The 15,273-nt window shown below is 42.2% G+C and overlaps 1 protein-coding gene across 1 annotated transcript in view; it reads right to left on the reverse strand.

Moving 5' to 3' along the window:
- CHN2 (chimerin 2) overlaps positions 1–15,273 on the reverse strand; it is a 290,985-nt gene that overhangs the window by 126,122 nt on the left and 149,590 nt on the right. Inside the window, exon 3 of the mRNA XM_004456592.4 lies at positions 9,363–9,418. Coding sequence (XP_004456649.1) covers positions 9,363–9,418 — 56 coding nt within the window. The remainder of the gene's footprint in view (positions 1–9,362; positions 9,419–15,273) is intronic.

The raw sequence follows: 15,273 nt of genomic DNA on the forward strand, positions 1-15,273 counted from the left end.
TCAAAGTCATCCTAATTGACTCCCTTTTTTTGGCTAACATTTATATAGTGCTTGGGACATGGTAGAAATTAAAGACCAATATTTCTAATGCATAAATGCCAGGCACTCTTCTAAATCTTTTCTTTTTCGTGTTAAGACCAGGGATTGACAAGTTTTTTCTCTCAAGGGCTAAGGCAGTAACTATTTTAGGTTGTCTCAAGTCCTCAACTTCACCTCAAAACACAGAGCTTGCCAATGCCTCAACGGCTTTTTTATTTAATGGTGGGCCAAGTCGTCTCTTTATGTTCATGCCTTTCCATCTCTTACTGTCCTGGGAGGAGAGAATCGTTAAATTTTAAATTAGGGTATACTGATGACAACTTATAAAAATCACAGTGACCTAAAGCAGAAAATAGTTGAATGGTGTTTTTAAATGACTGAGAATACTGAGACACTAAGGGGTCTGATCTGCATCCTTGAGTGGGTGATATGTTTCAATAAATTAATTAAGCAAAACAAAACAAAAAGAAAGGTATTGCAGAGGCAGAATTAACACAGTCTCGAGAAGTCATGGAACCTCGAGGACCATAAGAGAGCAAAGTAACCAGAGAGGTGTGATTTCAGCCTTAGTAGAGATATATAGGAAGATACAAGAACAATTCACCCAACAATCGATGTGTAATTACCTAGAAGGACACAAGGTGCTGGATGGCAACCAATATGCCTCTGTCGGGCTGTGCCGAGGCTATTTAATTTCCTTCCACATTAGCTGGGAAGATGGCACTGGTCATGTAAATGAAGAGGAAGAAAGAGATACCATCACTAAAGCAAAGCTTGCTTTTCTGTGCAACAAGACAGGGAGACGGTGTACTTGGAGCTAATGTCAAATGAGACTATGATTTGTTGAAGGACACAGCCAAAGGTGGCTGATTATCAATGGTGCAGTCAGTATCAGCCTGGACACAACGTGGGGATTGGTAAACTGAGGCCAGGAGCATGGCTGGGAGAGCACCAGACCTGGACTGGCTTTGCTTTTAAGCTAAGTACTTCCCTAAAATCCAGGCTTGAGACCTGCTCATTAATCTAACAAATGATCCACTGAGCAAAGGAACTAGGACCTTGGAAAACAGAAATACAATTCAAAGTCATCCAGACATACTGATAATGAATTTGGTATTTTTATTAATACAAAGGTCCATTCAAAGCAGGACAGAATCTCGTAGGGATTTGTGCACGGTCACAAGATAGGAAAACACTTTTTTAAAAGCTGGAGTTCTTAATAGTATATACTGAATATGAATGCACATGAATATGAATCATTTTATGAGGATTGAATTTGGATATTTTTATTATTTTGAAATGCAAGCATAACACTAAGAAGTACTGCACCAGAAATCCTAGAGGGTGGGAGTAGGAAACGAGGCTAAATTAAGCACCAATCATAAGCTTACAAGAAGGATTCACATTTGGTCTCTACAATATAAGGGGCTGTGAAAAAGTTAGACATAGCAGAGAAAAGGGCAATGCGATTTTACAAGGGTAGGAAATAGCACTAGGAGGAAGTACATCTAGTAACAAAGAAGGCTCTGGGGGGACAACTCTTAACTTGAAATCCATGAAAAGTCTAGCACGGTGCTGGACAAACAGCATTATCAGGAGGTCAAACTGTCATAGTTCTTCTGTCCTGAGGGCATAGGGAAGGGACTGTGGTCCAGAAAGCAGAGAGAGGGAATTGGGAGGTGGTTAGAAGAGTGGTCCTCAAACGAGTGGGCATCTAAACCACCTGCAGAGCTTGTGCAAACACAGGTTGCTGGGCCCCATCTCCAGAGTTTCTGACTCAGTGGGTCTGGGGAGAGCCTGAGAATCTGCATTTCTGACAATTCCCACTGATGCCATTGCTGCTGGTCCTGGGACCAAACTTGAAGAATCACTGGGTCAAAAGCCCAGTCCTGGATTCGCATTGTCTCCGTTCAAATCTGGCTTCTTCCCCTCCCGTGCTATGCTTAAACCCCATTTCCTCCTGTGTAAAATGAGAGTGAGAATTAGGATAGTACTTACTCCAAGGGGCTGTTGTGGGGAATAGCATATGTGAAACGCTTAGTTCAGTGCTCAGGGCATAATGAATACTCCGACTATGCTAGCCCTCATTAATATTAAGGAACTGAAAACAAATAAATCATTAGGCAATATCGTGTAGGGTGGTTACAGTAAAATCAGGACTGTCTGAGATTGCTCCACCTACATTGTTCTGATGGAAAGTAGAATCAAGGTTAGAAACCTGCTTTCAAACGGCATGGTTAGACAGGTCACAGTACTCCAGGAGGCATGGACTGCCTGGGGCAAAGTGTAACATGCTTTTATCAGCATGACTTCTCAATTAAATTTTAACCAAGAGAGTGAAATGTGAAGCATGTCTTTAAAACCTCCCCAATGGTCCTGGCCACACCTGGGCACTTTTGTTGGACCTGACTTCTATGAATCAGAGATCAGGCATATTATAGGTTACTCTAGATTGCAATTGCTGTGAAGGGTGACATTTGCTTCTGCTTGGGTATGCAAGGCTGGCAGTTACCTTCTCTTAACAATGGTGCCTGCAGTTTGGGTCACCAGATTCCCACCACCCTCACCATATGAGTAGTGGCATCTTGGGTTATGGCTGTCAACAAACAGGCTGGCTACGGAAAACAGAGTATGCCTTGTCATACATGATGCTCTCAGTTATTCTTGGCTTCTAAAATACCTACACAACGTTGTATTCCAGCTCTAATAATTATATAAAGGAATGCACATCCTCAAGTTAGATTTAAAGAAATAAAGTCACCCAAAGAGATGAAGGAATATTCTTAAGACTCTACCTATTATCATCAATCTCATTTACTTTAGAGACATACCTTGTCCATGTGTCCAGAACCAGTAGAATTTTCCCATCTCCCAAATGCATATTTATTTATAAACATATATCATGCTTAAGCTCACATTGGTTTGCCTTATTCTGTTTTAAGGACAAACCTTCCCCTTTTGCTGCAGCTTATGCTCGGGCATGTTTACTCTTTCCCAGTGTCTCTCTCCAACTCGCCACCTGCTTCTGTTGAGCTCAGGCAGTTTGTCCTCAAGAGCCCGTACCCACTGCATATGATAGTACCCTGGAAAAGCCTAACTACTTTTTAAGAGCAAACTTGTAGGGTCTGAATATTGAGTTCGAAGCAATTCAAAGTATTCTGGAGGGAGTGAATTCTTCTTTGGGGAATGTGTATTCTTTTTTTAGATCATGGCATTTGTCAACATGAAAGAAAATTTTTATTTTAAAAAGCACCGAACTTTTGACTCTTCTCTTTAGAAAACATAAAACGCCTATGTCTGAAATTTTTTCCTGACATTGGTTTTACAAGAAGGTTTCCCCCTGATATTTTAGCAGGTCTAAAGCCAAAGCTCTGGACAAAGCTGCATTAAGAGAAAAGCCTGACTGCATTAGTGACAGAGATGAAAGCCTGGAGGAACAAGGATGGGAAGGACCTTTATCCTTAGTTGTGTCAATATTAAGGGGAAATAAAAGAGACTAGTGGAGAAAGTCTAGGATGAAAAGAATAAAAATATTTCCTACCAGGCAAGAAATAGCCTTTTTTATTACTATGCATAAAGCTAATTAAAAGGTAATGGGATTGATTTTTGTTTGTGGCTTATAGAATCAAATTCATTACTTTAGAGACATACCTTGTCTATTGTCTTGAAGCAGTAGAATTTTCCCATCCCCCCCAAATGCATATTTATTTATTTATAAACTTTTATGTTCAAGGAATAAAAGAATGATGGAATACAATAGTAGAAAATCTCTCTGAAGTTCATTTGAAATCTGTGATTCTAAATGTATTGAGTCCGTTGAAATGGTCATTCAGTATGGCTTGTTGAGCTCTTTTAGACATGTGTAAGACAAGATAAATGCCTAAAGCTACAGGACGGTGGAAGTCTATGTGGGACTAATAACTTAAAAAGCATAATGATGAAATGGAGTGCTTTTTAGTTTTAAAAAGTAGGCAGTTTTACAAATACAGGTAGAAGAGAGTGAAATGGATAGCTATTTAGGAATACCAAAAACTGGAGAAAATGTAAAACGGGCGGGGGGGGGGGGGGAGTGTCACATGAAAAGTGGTGTTTAAAAAGTGAATACAATTCACTAGAAGGTAAAACAAAGCCATGAGATACTACTGCAATTTAGGATAGACTACTGTCATCCCCACTGGGTTTAAATACTGACATTCAAGAAAAAAACTGATTCTGATCACAAATACTAGAAGCCTCAGTTCAAAAATATAATTTTGCATTAGAGAAAAAACAGTTCTCCAAAATAGATTATTCTATGATAAGGGAGAGAGGAAATGAAGCTGTAGAAAATGGAGAACAATTTGAAATAATAGCATGTAATTTTATTTCCCTTTTTTGAAATTGCTTTTTATAATCCCACATTCACTATGGCAATTTCAAAAAAGACAAGTGACACAAAATCATTTAAAGGCACAAAAGAATTTCTACTTATTGTAATCCTTGAGGTAATTCTAGTGGAATTTGACTTTAGCCATGCAAGTAAATCTTGATGTTTGGCTATTTGGAAAGGCCAAAAAGAAATTAGAACTATTCCAGGAAAAAATTTTAGTCTGTGTTTAAGAACCCTAACAACTGCCAAAAGTACAACTCACTACCCTAATGACAGCATTGAGTAAATCTGATATGCTATTAGTAATAGTTTGAGAATCCTAAGTTTTTAATGCTATCCCTTTTTCATCATTTTACCGTTCACTAACTGATTGACCACTGTTGCTAGACTAGGCTCAATGCTAGGGCTATATCTGAAACTGAAACTGATGAAGTCTCAAGAGCTAGTATTCTCCTGGAGGAAGACAGACTACCAACAGGTTATGACTCAATATGATAAGTGGAGAGTGTATTAAGTACTATGGGCAGAATAAAGCAGGGTGACATGCCAGAAGATCTCCCCAGGTTGAGAAGGTTCTAAAACTTTATGGGATTCAAGAAGGGCCTCTATTCTTAGGTGAAATCTGATATGCAACCTGGACATACAGAGAACTGGGAGATGAGAATTCCAGGCAAAAGGCAAGTGCAAAGGCCCTGTGGTAGCAACATCTTTGTTTATTTGATGAATGGCAATGGAGTCTGGTGGGAAGGAAAGGCAGAAAACGCCAAAGAGAATTGTACAGACAGGGCAGAGACTAATGCAGGAGGCACATGCTGGCTTGTAGCAGGCCCAGGAAAAAGTTTCAATTTTATACTAAGAGCAATGGAAAGCTATTGAAAGGTCCAATTCATATATTTAACAATGACGATCTGGGTTGCTGTTTGGTGTATGGATTGTACGCGCATGTGTGAGAATGTGGGCTGGAGGGAGGGTGCCAAGAATGGAAGCACGGAGATTACTGATGACCTGCAATAATCTAGGCAAGAAATGATGCTGGCTGGAACCACACGATGGTTGTGGAGGTGGAAAAAAGTGAACAAGTGCATGATACAGTTGGAGGTAAAATCGACACTCACTGCACCATGGACGAGTGTGGGGTGAGGGAGGGAACGCGAAGAGTCCAACAGGGCATCCGTGCTCTGGGGTTTGGTGCCTTTTAGTGGAATGGGGGACAAGGTTTATTCTGACCGTTAGGGCTGGAGATGGCCAGGGAGGCCATCTTGGTGAAGCGGTCAGGAGAGCAGATGGGGAGGCATGGGGTGTGCCAGGCAGAGATCTTAGCTAGGGACATAGTGTTGGGTGTCAATAGTTTGCACATTTCCTGACAGACCACAGAGGCACACCTTTGGCAATTAATAAATGCCTATGAAATGACTGATTGGTAAGTGACAAAGGGCAAGTGGGAATTCTGCAAAGCGGAAGAATGCTTTGAATCTCTGGGCAAGACACACTCAAGAAATGCCAGCAGAATGCCAAGTGCCATGGCTGCTCAATAAATATTAATTTACAGTGATGAATCCCAAGACAGCAATGAACTGTAATTCAGGAACTGACCCTGCCTGGCTTAATTGGTGCCAGAGCCATTGTTCACCTGCTTGTACCTTCTGTTCTTTACCCTCAGTGTTTTTCTCCTGGTAGCTTACTTTCTGACTTGGGCATCTTGTTTGGTTCCGATCATTGCCTTTTTGCCTGCACATTCAGAGAATTCTGTCCTCACTCCCACTCCGTCCCTAATGACTGTCTCAAAGTCTGCTCTTCACATAATTCCAAATCTGCTATGAATCATTAGTGTTAATTGAGCACCTATTACGTGCTAGGCACCGTATTAGACACTTGACACAGAAATCCCATTTACAACCACCCTGCAAAGTAAGTTTTTACCCTCGGGCTAGATCTTAATCTCCAGAGAGAGAGAGACTGGTTGGCTCTAAATCAAGTTGCTAGAACGTGATAGAGCAAGGATTCAGAACAAATCCAGCTGTCTCAACAGCCAGGCTCTCCTGCCTCCTGGGTTTGCTAGGCTTGCCGGATTCATCTGTACCCTTGATTCACCTAGTTCCTCAGCAAAGTCCATGCAGTGGTTTGGTGCCTGTTGATACCAACCCTGTGTTCAAGTGAGGTTCTGTGTCTGTCCCCTTGAGTGCCAGTGCCCCACACTGGGCATCATTTTCTCTGTAACTGCAGACTTCACTTGGTGCTCTGATGCAGGTGTTTATCATGACGAACTGGAGGATCCTAACCTGGGTGAGGCCCAATAGCCCAGGAAGTTACTGGTCATCAGAGAGAAAGCGGAGACAGAGCTGCCCCACTGGAGACAGGTCTGCCGGTGATGAGGGAAGAGGTGGCTGGGGGGTTGAAGGCTAAGAGGAGGGGGCTCTTATTGGTTAGCTAAGGGGTGAGATGGCAAAGTCAGAGGGAAAAAATCAGAGCTCGGTGTTCAAAAGAAATAGCCTTTCCAGCCTCAATGCAGATGCGCTAACAAGGCTTCACTCTCTGGCCACACATTCGGGCTGAAAGGCTCTCCGTCTTCATTAGGCATGTCCCCCCCAGCATGCAGGTGTGTTACGAGGCAGCGACATTTGAATAAATGCCGTCTGTAGCAGGAGCAGCCGTTCCACAGCATCCACCAGGAAGCAGAGCCTTCGCTCACAGGAGGCCAAGTCCTGGGAGGCACAGCAATTTGGGCAGGAATTATTTGCAGTTAACATTGCACAGGAGGACAAAGTGCACCGAAGCTGCCTCTGCTGGCACTCCGCTACACAGCACCTGTTCTTTCTGCAATCTTGACTCTTTATCACCCGACACCTGCCTGGACTAAATGCGCCCCAAGCCATCTGCAAAGGAAATGCAGCTGATGAGTATCCATTTCACATTAGGCTTCATGGGAGAAATGTGATGTGGAATTTCTAGATTCAAGCTACCTATGACTCAAGCATCAACCAGGCGAAAGTTATTAATGAATCAAATTGGTGCAAATTCAACGGGGAAACGCTTGGCTTAAAAGAAAGAGGGGAGAAAACCCCACACACGCGCCATAGCCTTTTGTTATAGCAGATGGTGGCTTGTGGCAAACAACTGTGCTTTGCTAAAGCCTACAGAGAATTTCTTTCGGATGCAAGTGCAACACTAAATAGCTATATGGTGGACTTCTAGCCGAATCCTAGGAAGAGTTTCTATGACCACAATCTGTATCCACCTATCCCCACTGCTAACACTCCACCTGACTTAAAGGGCCAGTTGACATGATTCAAAAGATCACACTCTTTCCCTCTCTTTCTCTCACTTTCTGCCACCCTCTCCCCACATACAGAGGTAAAATCTTAATTATATCTTTACACCACATCTTTCTCTTTTACTATAATACACAAAATGCCAATAGTCAAGTTCCTTATGTTACTTGCAACGCCTAGATCAAAGGCAGTGCAGAGTAGCCCTCGATGCGCATTTGTTGAAAACATGAACAAATAAATGAATATTTACTCCTTCCTGGGGTTTCAAGGTACCTGATCTTGTCTGACTACTTTTAATTAGTAACCCTAGGAAGACGCCTTTAATCGTGTTCTACTTTTACAAACATTTCTTCATGGAGATACTTCAACTGCTTAAATCCCTACACACTGCTGTAATTTTTCTGATGGAGAAACACTAAATGAAAAGTAAGAACGAAGGAATTTTGACAAAAATTTTTTCTTATTTCTAACTGAAAACCGCCTTATTTAAAGAGTCTCATTTAAAAGTGATATTTATCCTATTCCTCTTTTATTTACATACTATTAATATTACCAAAGGATAATGAGGACAACAAACTGCAGGGTGAATCACAGGGCAGGATCACACTTCCAAATACAGATTTGATCTCATCCTGAATTTTGCTTTAAAGAGAAGATATTTTCTCCTCTCAGGCCACATTCCTGGGGTGAGAAAATCAGCTCTGTATTAAAATTAAGATGACTAGATGACTTTCAAAGTCCTTAAACAGAAGAAAAATCTTATATAGAAAAATTTATTAAACAGTGGTAAGTCTGTTCTGTGTGTAGCTATATCCATACCTATCTTTGAGACAGGTTCAAAACCAAATCCAATCAATTAACCAGAAAGAACTGATGTTCAAGAGTGAACCTCAAGATTATGGGAATAGGAGTCTTTCCCCCTTGATAATGTAGACACAGCACTTTCAAAGACATCTGCTACTCTGTATTTAATCAAAGTAATAATAGCAAAAATAACCAAGGACCCATGGGCCCTGAGTTTGAAGAATATTAGTTTGGCTATTAAAGAAACTGGTCATTATAAAAAGGAAAAATTGAGCCTTAGTCCTGCCTTTCAAAGCTTGCTGGTATCCCTGGCGATAAGAGAGCTGATCAATGAAAGAAGGCTAGGGAAAGTTCTGGAGGCTGGTAAGCATTTTTATGAGTTAATATATTTTTACACTTATCTCTAAGAATAAAAACAGTCACTTTTCTTATAGGGCTTTATTTATTTCTTTATTTATTTTTAGTATCAAGTCAATATGGTACAGCATAAAGGTTTGTTAAATCAGGGTGTTGAGAGTACTTGGATATTCATTATTCTCTGTACTTTCTCTATCTGAAATATTGCATGGTTTAAAACTTTCACAGTCACAGGGAAAACAACCAGAATACACATTTGGGGGGAATTTACAAAAGATGCTTAATTTGCTTTTCTGCAGTTGTTGAAAGCATGAGACTTCTGATCCCAAGTGTTATAGTTGGTAGTACTCTTAAAATAACACCTGATTTCAAAATACAGATTATTGAGTTGTTATATTTGGTGACGTCCTAACAAACGTGGATGGAAATCAACTCCCAGGAAACCTGAAAGGCCTCCAATATCAACATAATGCTGACAATTCATCATATTTAACAAGGTGTATTGGAAAGAGTCGAGTACTGACCTCCCGAGGACAAATGATCCTCTTGGGACGAGGTGCCTCTTGCTGTAACTGATACACTGCCGAAGGAAAATAAAAGAAAGAAAATTATAACAAGAAAACTGCAACACAGAAACAACATGCCTCCAAGTATTTCCACCTAAGTACATCTAGAGAAGTGCAAATATTTAAAACAAAACAAAAAAAGAGGATACTGGCACATATTTAGACTAGAAAAAGTCAGATCATTTATATGGAAATTAGTCACTGTGAATGTAAACTGGCAAAATTGATTTTTTTTATTCTTATAAGGCCAATTTAGTTTCATAATTGTCACTGGCATTGTTCATTTTATGGCTTTCTTGGAAGACTAGATATGACTAAAATTCTTCTGAATATTTTAAAGATGAAATTCTACTTGTAAGTACCTAAGTAGTAAGATAGTATAATAGGATTCCTAAATTTAAATGCTGATGTCTTTTGACATACCAGGGAAAGACTGGCATTAGAAGAGGAGTTTCATTCTCTGAAATATTACTGCTATATACAAAGACACAACTGATTCTGTGAGTGAATGAAGCACCAAGTCATTTCTCTTTTCAGCATTCCATTTTTGCTCCACATATCACCCTGAATTCTTATCCATTTAAATTATTTCCCTGCATTGTCATTCCTCTACCATGGGCTCTTTTATATTTTAAATGATAACTCTCTGCTAACCTGATTTAACGACAGACTCTCAGGCGTGTACATGGAGGAAAGCAGGCAAATGTATACCAAAATGCAATTTGTCAGAATATTATTTATGATTTTTCAGACTAAAACAAGTGATTTTTCTGCTGTTTAGCTGGTCTGTTTCTCTTAGAGAGAAAGCTACACTAGGCAGGTATCTTTCGGTTCTGCTTCCATGAAATAGTGGTTGAAAACAAGCTGATGTTAACTTCAGAATCTTGAAGAAGGTAGAATTGATTTTAGATGGAATAAACCTATAAAATGTTAATAACTCAATCATATAAAGTCTTTCTAGAAAATGTAATAAGATAAAAATTTCTGATTTATTCTTAGATTTAAAAATAAAAAAAGAAATTTTAATTGAAGGACACATGGTCATGTGAAAATGGAGGTGAAAATGATGGAATTTTTTTTGTAATTATGGTTCTCCAATGCTTTCAGCTCTACATAGTTATTTTCTTAAACAACAAAGTGTAGACTACCCAGCTTTATCACAGAGAAGAAACGCTCTAACCCTCTTATAGATGTTGCAATGTGCTACATTTCTAAGCTTATGTTTCCTATAATAATGATGACACATGTGTTACTTAAGGACAATAGTACTGATATATGAGAGGAAAGCGGAGCTCAACATAGACTTTTGGCTGAGAAGGACACCAAAAATGACAGACAGATTAAAAGGAGACCTTCACACACCTACCTCCCCATTGAGAAAGAGCCTGCAGATCCTAATGGACCAATATATAGAGAGTGGCACTGGTTGGGGGAAAGAGAGGAGCTGCCGCCTTACATACTAGATCATCAACCAGTTGGCACATACTACTCAGCTTGTACCACGCACTTCCATTGGTTTCCATGGCCACCCTTTCCTGGTTTTCTGCCTTCTGTCCTGGCTGCTACATTCCTGTCTCCGTCGCTGCTTCCTCTTACTCTTCTATCTATTAAACTTTGAAAGTACCCAAGGCTTGTCCTAGACCCTCTTCAGGTCTCATTCTCTTTCCTCTCCCTAAGGAATCTCTTCCACATCTATTACTTCACATCTCCACTTAGAACACTCCTCTAAGCTTTAGGCTTACTAGCTAACTGCTTCCTAGAGATTTCCTCCTGAATTTCTTAAAGGGACCTCAAACTCAACATGTTAAAATATGAATTCAGGGTCTTTTCCTCCAACTTTGGATCTCTCCCAGTATATTAGTATCAGTGGAAGAGCCACCTTTCATCCTTTTTGTCATCTGGCATCCAAGAGGTCGTCCATGACACCTCTTTTGCCTTCATCCCATGTGGCCAGTTATTCGTCAACTTTGCCTTGTAAAACTGTTGCACATCTGTCCACTTTTCTCCATCTCTGTCACCAACACCACAGCCCCAGCTGTGGACTCTTGCTGCTCTCCAGGTTGCTCTCCACCTGACGGCCAGAGTGATTATTTTAAAATGTCATTCCCCCACTCAGGAACCTTCCAAGATCTCCTCTCACTCTTTGGATGAAGACCCAAGGGTCCACCATGGCTACCCAGCCCTGCTGGTCTTACTTCTGTGCACCTCTATGACCACACCAGGTGTCAAGCTCACGGCCCAGTCAAGTCAGCTTCCTTTTCCTCCCCTAAATGTACGACTCTCCCTTCCATCTCAGGGCCTTTGCAAATGCTATTCCTTCTGGCTACGGCATCTTTTCCCTCTCCCCGTCTCCTTCCAGTTACCTACCTCTCATCTTCATGACCTCAGTTCAAACATCCACTCTGTGGAGGAGTCTTTCTTGACATCTCCTACCCCAGATCAGAAGATCACCTTAGTCTGTGTTCTTATAATTCCCTGTACTTTACTTCATACCATGTATCAGAATTGTAATTCTATATCAGTTGGGGTGAGTTTTGAAAACAAGGCTCTTTTTCTCCCACCACATTATAAGTCTGTGAGGGCAAGGGCCATGTTTTTTTTTAGTCTTGTATCCCCAGTATTTTTTTAGGTACTAGGGCTATAAACACAAATGAAACCACAGCCTCTACTTCCAAGGATCCTATTGGCTTGGGAGGGGACCCACAAGTTAGAAATATTTTTGTTACATTAACTACTGTGGTAAATATAGAAGCTGGCAAACTATCCCCTACTCAAGACAGTGGGTTACAAATGCCCATTGGCAGGGACTGGTTAAATAAACTATGGTATGTCTACTAGCGCAATACCACACCCCTGTAATAAAGATTAAGGAAGCTCTCTATATACTGACATGGAAAGGTCTTCAGAATTATTCTGTTAATTGAAAAAAGGCAAGAAACACAGACACATTAGTATGCATACTTTTATTTTAAGAAAGGGAGTAAAATAGTAATACATATCCATTTTTGCTTGCAACTGTGGATGGACACATAAGGGAACAGGAAAAGCAATTACCTTTAGGGATGGAAAGAGTGGGGCAGACATGAACAGGGGTGGGAGAAAGACTCCTCCATGTATACCTTATGATAGTGCTTTGCATTTTGAATCACATGTATGTATTGCTTATTCAAAATGAGGGGGAAAAAAGACTGTAGGAGACAGGATCAGGGAAGAGTCCTTGTGAAAGATAAATATGAAGGAGAGTTGGCTGATCAAAGATAAGAAATGCAGGGGAAATGGACTTGGTCCAGTGGTTAGGGCATCCGTCTACCACATGGGAGGTCCGCGGTTCAAGCCCCAGGCCATGCGCAGTGCGGATGCGCACAAGGAGTGCCGTGCCATGCAAAGGTGTCCCCCGCGTAGGGGAGCCCCAAGCGCAAGGAGTGCGCCCCGTAAGGAGAGCCGCCCAGCGCGAAGGAAAGCCCAGCCTGCCCAGGAATGGTGCCACACACACTTCCTGTGCCGCTGACGACAACAGAAGCGGACAAAGAAACAAGACGCAGCAAAAAGACACAGAAAACAGACAACCAGGGGAGGGGGGAATTAAATAAATAAATAAATAAAAAGATAAGAAATGCAAAGGGAGAGAACACTCCAGGTAAGGGCAGGTATGCTCGAAGGGGCGGAGCGATCGCCAGGAAGGGCAAGTTGCTCAGGGTGGCCGTAGCACAAGGAATATGGCCAGGCCCGGGCGTTAGCCTGGAGTCTCAGAGGGCTGCCCTCACAGAACTCGGAGCACAAGAAACTTCACAGTCAGTCAGGTGCTTTACAGAGGCCGTCCCCAACCTGCAGGGGGCAAAGAGAGTCCAGAGGCAGGGCGAGTGGTTACGGGGCTACTGCTCTGCCCCAGTAAGACGTGCTGAAACAAGGCAGAGGCAATGGTGACAAAAGAAACCAGGCAGTGCCCTTGCAAAGTGCTTGCAGTGCCCCTGGTCAATGAGGCACACCAATAAGGAACGGGAACTCCATCTGTTAATACCTGGGAATGTTCCTCAGACTATCCAGTACTGCCCATGCTCTCTTTACATCACGTGGCAGGCTGCAAAGAGTTCCTTTATTACTCTTGAATCAGCCCGGCACCTACCGAGCTGGTGTTCACAGGATGTTGCTGTTAGTGAGCATGATGGGAACAAAAGGAGCCATCTCCTACAGTCACTGAGTTATGGTTATAGTTATGGTTATGGTTATAGAACTGTTTTGTGAACGATTTTTTAAACGTTTATTTCTCTTTTTTTATTTCTCCCTACCTCCTCGTTGTTTTGCACTTGCTGTTCATCTTCCTTCCTTCTTTAGGAGGTACCAGAAACCGAGCCCAGGACCTCCAATGTGGGAGGGAGGCATCTAATCACTTGAGCCACCTCTGTTCCCTGCTTTGTTGTGTCTCTCATGCTTTTTTCCTTGTGTCTCTTGTTGCGTTATCTTGTTGTGTCAGCGTGCCACGCCTGCCCATTGTGCCAGTTTGCTGTCTTCTTTAGGAGATACCAGGAACTGAACCAGGGACCTCCCATGTGGTAGGCAAGAGCTCAATTGCTTGAGCCACATCCCCTTCCCTATGAACACCATATTTAATGTCTCCCTTGGTGGTGGCAAAGGAAGTACAGCTATCATAAGAGAGAAAAGTTTCTACCTTGCAGTGCTTGGAGCTATGTACCCCAGAAAAAAATGCTCTTAATCTTCATCATTCCTGTGGGTATAAATCCACTGTAAATAGAACCTGCTGAAGATGTATTTTTTGGCTACAGTGTGGCCAACTGAATCAGGATGGGCCTTAATCCTGCCACTGAAGGCCTCACATGGAAGGCCAGAGAGAGAGCCAGGAGAAGCTAGAAGCTGGAAGTCCACAGAACCTGAAGATTAAGGAGAGGACATCGCCACATGAGGGAAAAGCCACGGAATCCCAAGGATCACCAGCAGCCAGCACAGAGCACCGCTGTCCTCAGGGAGAAAGCCTCACCTTGCCGACACCCCAGAGTTGGCCATCTCCTAGCCTCGGAACCATGAGCCAGTACATTCCCGTTGTTAAGTCAACTCATGGTACGGTCTTTGTTTGTTTCAGTAACCAGGGAATGGTCCTTTGCAATTCATATCAGCAAATACGTGAGCATCTGCTATGCACCGCACACCACAGTCAGCATTAAGTGGAGGCTGTAAGGAGTGACAGCAAGGGAGGCGAGAAGGGACCAGCATCTGGAGAGCCTGCCATGGGCAGAAACCATACTTTACTGAATATTCACGAGAGCCCAGGAAAAAAATTGTGTTATTAATATTCCCTTCTTCAAATGAGGAAACAAAGGCAGAGAGGTGGAATATCTGCCCCGGGGCATCCAGCTAAGGGAGCCTTAGATTTCAAAGTCCCAGTTCATTCTGCCTGTAAGCCAGGGCCTGTGCACTTGCTACCCCCTCCACCGGGATGGCTCTCCCTCCCCTTCATTCAGGTCTCTGCTCAGGTCTTGCCTTATCAGATAGGCCTTCCCTGGTTAAAATCCCCCCCATCACTCTACTCCCTTACACAACTTTTTTTTTTTTTATTTGTAGCACTTATCACCATAACGAATCTTATATTTTACATATTGACTTGGTGCATTGTCCTCCTAGATTAAAACGTAAGCTCTTTGAGGACAGGGCCCCCAGCAACTAGAACAGTGCTTGGCTCATAGTAGATGCGTAATGCCTGTTTGGTGAATGAATGGCTGAGCTGAATGGTCTGTAGACCACAGTCCCTGCCTCCAAGGAGACCAGTGCAGGGACAGAGTCAGACGTGGGCCAACAAAACCAGGGTGGGCCAAGGGCTTGGATGAGAGGAAGAGGGGGAAGCAGTTCATTGTCACCC

The sequence above is a fragment of the Dasypus novemcinctus genome, chromosome 5 (genome assembly GCF_030445035.2).
Source record: "Dasypus novemcinctus isolate mDasNov1 chromosome 5, mDasNov1.1.hap2, whole genome shotgun sequence".
NCBI classification, from domain to species: Eukaryota; Metazoa; Chordata; class Mammalia; order Cingulata; family Dasypodidae; genus Dasypus; species Dasypus novemcinctus.